Source organism: Astyanax mexicanus, chromosome 3 (genome assembly GCF_023375975.1).
Source record: "Astyanax mexicanus isolate ESR-SI-001 chromosome 3, AstMex3_surface, whole genome shotgun sequence".
Taxonomy (NCBI): domain Eukaryota; kingdom Metazoa; phylum Chordata; class Actinopteri; order Characiformes; family Acestrorhamphidae; genus Astyanax; species Astyanax mexicanus.
In genome coordinates this window covers 35,225,578-35,231,577 of record NC_064410.1, presented here as the reverse complement: position 1 = coordinate 35,231,577, position 6,000 = coordinate 35,225,578, and the positions used below count along the sequence as shown (strand labels likewise).

The window sequence follows — 6,000 nt, the reverse complement described above, 5'->3', positions numbered from 1 at the left end:
CATCCAAATCCACAGTCATTGCGAGAGGCACCAAATACATATTCCACAGATCAACGCAGTAGCATTCTAATTAATAAGCTTAAAATTAGCTTATTAAAGCTAATAATTTTAGCTTAAAATCAGATAAAACAGTAAAACAGCCAGACACGTCTAATTAGTCCTGGGCGGTATGACCAAAAATCTATATCATGGCATTTTTCAAGAATCTGACGGTTTCACAGTTTCTGACGGTTTCATTATTATTATTATTATTATTATTATTTATTTGTTCCACAATCAGACTTTATTAGCAGAAAAACAGCTGAAGAATGGAAATTTAAACACAGCTTCCTTTACAAAACTAAACATTTTAAATAGTCCCATAAACACTATAAATGCACCTAAATACTCAAAGTTTAAGTTTTTATATGTTATATGTTATTTTTTAAGGCATTAAAGAATTAAAATCGGACACAATTTTCTTCTTTTTTCCAGTTAACAAATAAATTCAGTTCAAATTCAGTGTGCAGTAAAATGATCCTTCAAGCTAGAGTAGTAATATATTTAAACTGGGATATAGTTACTGCTCTTAAAGCATTTTATTTTACCTTGTATCCAGAGTTTATGTACCAGTTTGCTTCTTTGGTGTTGCTCTTCTACACAGCACTCCACAGCACCTCTAGCGGTATTCTGGTATGTAAAAAATGCATACTGGTTTTAACTTCCCCTCTGGTATACCAGATCAACCAGTATGCTGCCCAGCACTACCGCCAACCTCTCTTGGAAACAAGCTAATTAAAAGAATTATGAAGCAGCGATAAAAAAAATATGAAATTCAAAATTAGAGGTGTTTTACGTTTCACAGATGTTCGTCTTTACTTTAGTCTGTTCTATCATTTTTCCACTAACTGGGATACAAAACAAACACTGAGATTTCTGATGGCAATTAAATGTATTTATCAGTCATACATCTTAGTGCTGCTATGCAATTTAAAAAAAAAATCTAATTAATTACATGCCCAATAATTCATTAATCTAAATTATTCACATTGATCACTTTAAACTGTAGATTTCAAATAAATTTTAACTGAGCTAATTAATGAATTAATAATTGGTGTCAATTTAAAAGCTCCTTTTAATGAAAATCAGTTGATGTAAATACTGTATATCTCTAACAATTCTAGGCCATTTTTTATTGTTTGATGCACCTTTATTCGCCTAAAAATGACAAAATAATTCTAAAAGATGGTGAGAAACATCATGTGCACTATTTAATTTTAAATAAAACTACTACTGTAATCTGTTTCATACACTTTAGGGTGTAGGGAGCCATTTGGGACTTGATATCCAAATGCAGCAGCCTGGAGTTAGCTTAGCTCGCTTAAATAGCACTTCCTCACACTGGTTCTGTCACACACTGTCCTGCACATTGTAGCATTTCACCTGCTTCACACACTTCTGACCTAGGTAACCTGATCATTAACAACATATTACTTTACCACAAGCAGTTTACAGCAGAACACACTCTAAAAGGTACAGTACGGGGTACCTCTCATGCTCTGAGAAATAAATAAACTCATTACTTTAAATCTGGTGCTGATATTCAAAATTAATTTTGGCTAAACTTATCATACTAGTGATACCAAACTTGAAGCCTAGATTCGAACTGCATTGATTCACTTGAAACACAGTCTGTTTTAAAATGAAAAAAAAAAAAAGCTATGCGACTGTCCAAAATTGAAATTGTCCCATTTTGAAACGTTACACAGTTTCAAATATTTTTTGCATGTTTTGGTAGGCCACAAGCAGCTAATCTGAGATCAGACTGTTTTGTCTCAAAACAAGTTAAAAAAACCTAATCTTCGTTCTTAAAACTGAGTTTGTTGTCAGCATGACACAGGACAACATTGCCACATTTTAAGAGATGCAAAGCATTGTAATTGTTTTGTGGAGAAAAAACACAAACGCTACATTGCTTTATCATTTATTGCTCATCATTGATCAAACCATTAGCATTTGTGAAATGGAAGGATCTCAAAAAATACATATTTAATCTTTTTTATACTGGAAATTTTACAAATTGTCTCAAGACAGAACAATACAAATGTTTCAGCACAGCAAACAAAAAAATTATACTACAGTTATAAGGCTTTTCAATGTGATCTGGCTGTATGTCCAGCGTCAGCTCACCAACCAGTCAGCTCACAGTACCAATAACAGATACTTGTGGGCTCCTGTTTTCTGATATAACAGGGGAAAAGGAAGTAGGTAGACTCTCCATAATCCAAAATAAAAATCTGCTTCACAGTCGCACACTGGCCAAAAGGAATATAACCTCTATATATCCCACACAGCTTTGTGAGGCTCTATAAAAACTTTTACAAAACACTGGTTGGAGCAAGAACATCTATTATTGATACACTTAAACATTAAATCATCAGGTAAAAGAGCAAGACACCTTCAATCTCCTGAAAAGAAGATGATTTTAAGATTTTTTAAGCAGTGTTTAAAGCTGAAGTCCCATGATTACATCTGATAAGTATTTTACATTTCACAGAGGTATTTTCTTGTTTTACTGCAGGAAGCATCAAACCATTGTGTAAAATCACTATTTTCATTCCCCAGACTAGCACAGTTCTCTCCTGAAGGATCTTCTTCTTTCCAGTTATCTGGCTCACTTGCTCCATCCTTACCCTTATTCCAGAATCTGTAGTGTTAAAAAAGTTAAACCCAGTTAACCCTATAAGGTATCGCAACTAAAAGCAGTGTATAAACTGTGTAAGAGAACATGGTTCTTACGTTACTCCTGTCTCAGTGAGGGACTGGTTGTTCACCCACATCCACTTTCCCTCAGTCTCCAAATCATTCAGCCCGATCCAGTGAGGTTTTCCAAGATACATAGACACAAAAGTCTAATATATAAATTAACACAGAGTTATTTATGAGAAGTGAAAACAGTTATGTTAATACCAATATAGCTAATATTAATTGCAGTGGTATCAGAATCTTTGCTAAAGTACTATACTTAAAACATGTTTAAATCAAATGCATAGAATACAAGCCAGTAGTGTAATTGGAAATGTAATGTTCTGAAATTTGTCAGCTTGAAATGCAAACTAAAAAGAAACAAAAATGAAATTAGGACGCCTCCACTCACCTGTTCAGCTGGGCTGGTTATTATAACCAGATGTCCTCCTTTCTCAACACAGCGATCTCTACTGTTCGTCCAGTTCAGGAAATCAGTGGAGAAGTAGTAACACTTTACACCAAAAGGCCTCCACCCTTCTCCACAACGTCCGCATTTTTCTTATTTTTGAAGTAATTAACAACAAAATATGTAAAATGTTTTTCAACAATGTTAATCAACAATGATATGACTGTGTCAAATATAAGTTAATATTCTACATTTTAAACAATATTTATAAAACACCTCAGAGTAAAAGCAATGATCTAAGATTATCTGTCATCAGCTGCCTAAATGGATTCAGTGATGGGTAAAAGGCATTAACTGATTCAAGATCGGCTTTCTTACTCTGAGAAGCTTGATACACTTAGGCCAAAATGTTTAACTAAAGAAATGTGAACCCTTTGGGATTACTTGGATTTCTGCATAAATTGGTCATTAAATGTGTTCTGATCTTCATCTAAGTCACAACAATAGACACAATCAGCTTAAACTAATACCTAAAAATGGTATGTTTGCATGGTTTTATTGAATACAGCATGTTAATAATAACAGTGAGAGTGGACAAAGTATGTGAAGCTTTAGATTAGGCCTGGACAATAATTTGATATTGGTATTTATCGTGATAAGAAATGTTTCAATAATGGTGATATCATTTTTGTGGCATATCGATATGTATTATTCACAGACAGGCGTTTTTAGCGGCGTCAGTTCACTGCAGCGCTGAACTCAGCCTCCGTAGCCGGGCTACGTCAGTGCTTGATGACGCAATCATACAGGCACGTAGCCAGATAGGCTAAGCTAGGCTAGGCTAGACCTGGGTCGGCTCTGCTCCAGTCTGCACCTAAAATCTCCCGCGATGAAGCGAAACCAACCCTAACCGAGCGGATCTCAGCTGTGCTCCGCTCCTCTCCGCTCCGCATCTAAAACCCACCCGCGACGAAGCAAAACTGTCCCTAACTGAGCGGATCTCAGCTCCACTTCTCTCCGCTCCGCACCTAAAACCCACCCCCAACGGAGCGAAACTGTCTCTAACCGAGCGGATCTCTGGTCCTCTCCGCTCGGTACCTAAAACCCACCCGCGATGAGGCGAAACCGACCCTAACTCGCTCGGTTTCAGCGCAGGACATTTTAGATGAAGAATGAGCGCATAGTTGGGGGAGGCAGGTATAATTCAGTGGTTCGGCTTTCAAAGGTTTCAAAGGCACTACTTTAGATATAATAACTGGTTGACCCTCTTTTTGCAGCAATAATCTAAACCAAAAGTTTCCTGTAGTTGCAAATCAACTCACCGTGAATGTTATAGGGATGCAACGGTTATTCTGTATTTGATCAAACTGTTCGGTTCGGCCTGTTCGGTTTGATACACCTGGATGGACCACTGTATTTCGGTGCGTGCACTAACAGAGCGAACGAACGCTCTGGTAGCGCGTGCTGTTGGGGGGCGGCAGTTGGTAGTTGCAGTGAGTGCTCCTTCACTAATTTTCACCAAAATTATCAACTATGAGTGTGAGAGAGAGAGAGATTTATTCTCTTATATTCTAATCCTATTTTGCAGCTCCCTTAGTGTTTTCTGTCATTATTTTGCAGCTAGGGTATTCTATCAGTAGTTTCAGTTCGTTTTAGAAACTCTCTATGCAGTTTCAGTTAGTTACCTTTTTTTCTTTTAATTACCGTTTTATTAGTTTCAGTTAATAAAAATGTTTTTTTTTTTTTTTTTTTTTTACTCTCAGTTTTCGTTATTTAGTTTGTTTCGTTAATGATAATACTTGGTTACTTGGCATAATTGTGATTACCACACCAGAGCTTTAAATGAAATTAAAGTAGCATTAAAAACAGATGCCTATGTCACAGACTATTTTTTAGTTTGGGCAGAGAATCTAAGCTTTAATATTGATATATCGAAACTGAACCGATACTGTGGCTCAAGAAACACGATACGAACCAAACCGTGGCAACACTGTACCGTTGCATCCCTTGAATGTTAACATGTTGTGTTCAATAAAACCATGCAAACATATTTTTTTGTGTGGTATTAATTTAAGCAGACTGTGTTTGTCTATTGTTGTGACTTAGATGATAAAGAAAACAGCGCCTTTTCCAAATATGCATACTCCCAGTGATCGCTGAAATAGAGCAGAACTTTACTAGTTGTTTAGCTTTTACTCTACTTAATCCCCCAAGACCAAGACCACGCACTGCCAGTCTATGCACATGACCAAGACTTCCAAACACCAGGACTATCAGTTGGCATTTAAACCCTAAACTTTCAATAACTCTAACCAGATACTTAGTCATTTTTGAAATATATGACTGTTCCATATACAGATCAAATGCACATGATATTTCATACATCACAGCCGTCTTTTGACTCTGGGACACACAGATAATATCTGGTGTGTTGGCAATTCCTAAAAAAACTTCAAATGGTACATTGAACCACTCAGATTGAACTGTGGAATGTTTAAAAACCAGTTCATTTCTTAAATGTGGAAGCTGAGCAGCTATCAGGTCTACAAGTCTGTCATGTCGGGCAACATACAAGCCTTTAAGAGTACTACAGCCATTCAGTATATGTGCCACAGACTCCAGGTGCTGCATTGAACTGTGCAGCATACAAAAGGGTGAGTGGCTAGATGGATACCAAAGTGAAAGGTTATATTTAGTTGGAAGAATCTGTAAACGTGCTTTCACACAGAATATAAGAATCTCCTCACTAACTACAGCATTCCTAAAAATGGTATGAGAGACTGAATGATCAGCAAATGACAGATTGGCTAACTTTCCTTGAAGCCTCAGATTGGACCAATATTGTAGCTGCTTTATTTTTTGAACAT

At 36.5% G+C, this 6,000-nt stretch overlaps 1 protein-coding gene across 1 annotated transcript in view; it reads right to left on the bottom strand.

Annotated features, from left to right (window-relative positions):
* Positions 1–1,118: 1,118 nt before the first annotated feature.
* The window catches only part of LOC103030231 (CD209 antigen-like protein C), a 39,009-nt gene continuing 34,127 nt past the window's right edge, over positions 1,119–6,000 (bottom strand). The window contains 3 exon segments of the mRNA XM_049475926.1: positions 1,119–2,686; positions 2,779–2,891; positions 3,137–3,285. Of these exon segments, the coding sequence (XP_049331883.1) occupies positions 2,506–2,686; positions 2,779–2,891; positions 3,137–3,285 (443 nt within the window). The 3' untranslated portion in view covers positions 1,119–2,505.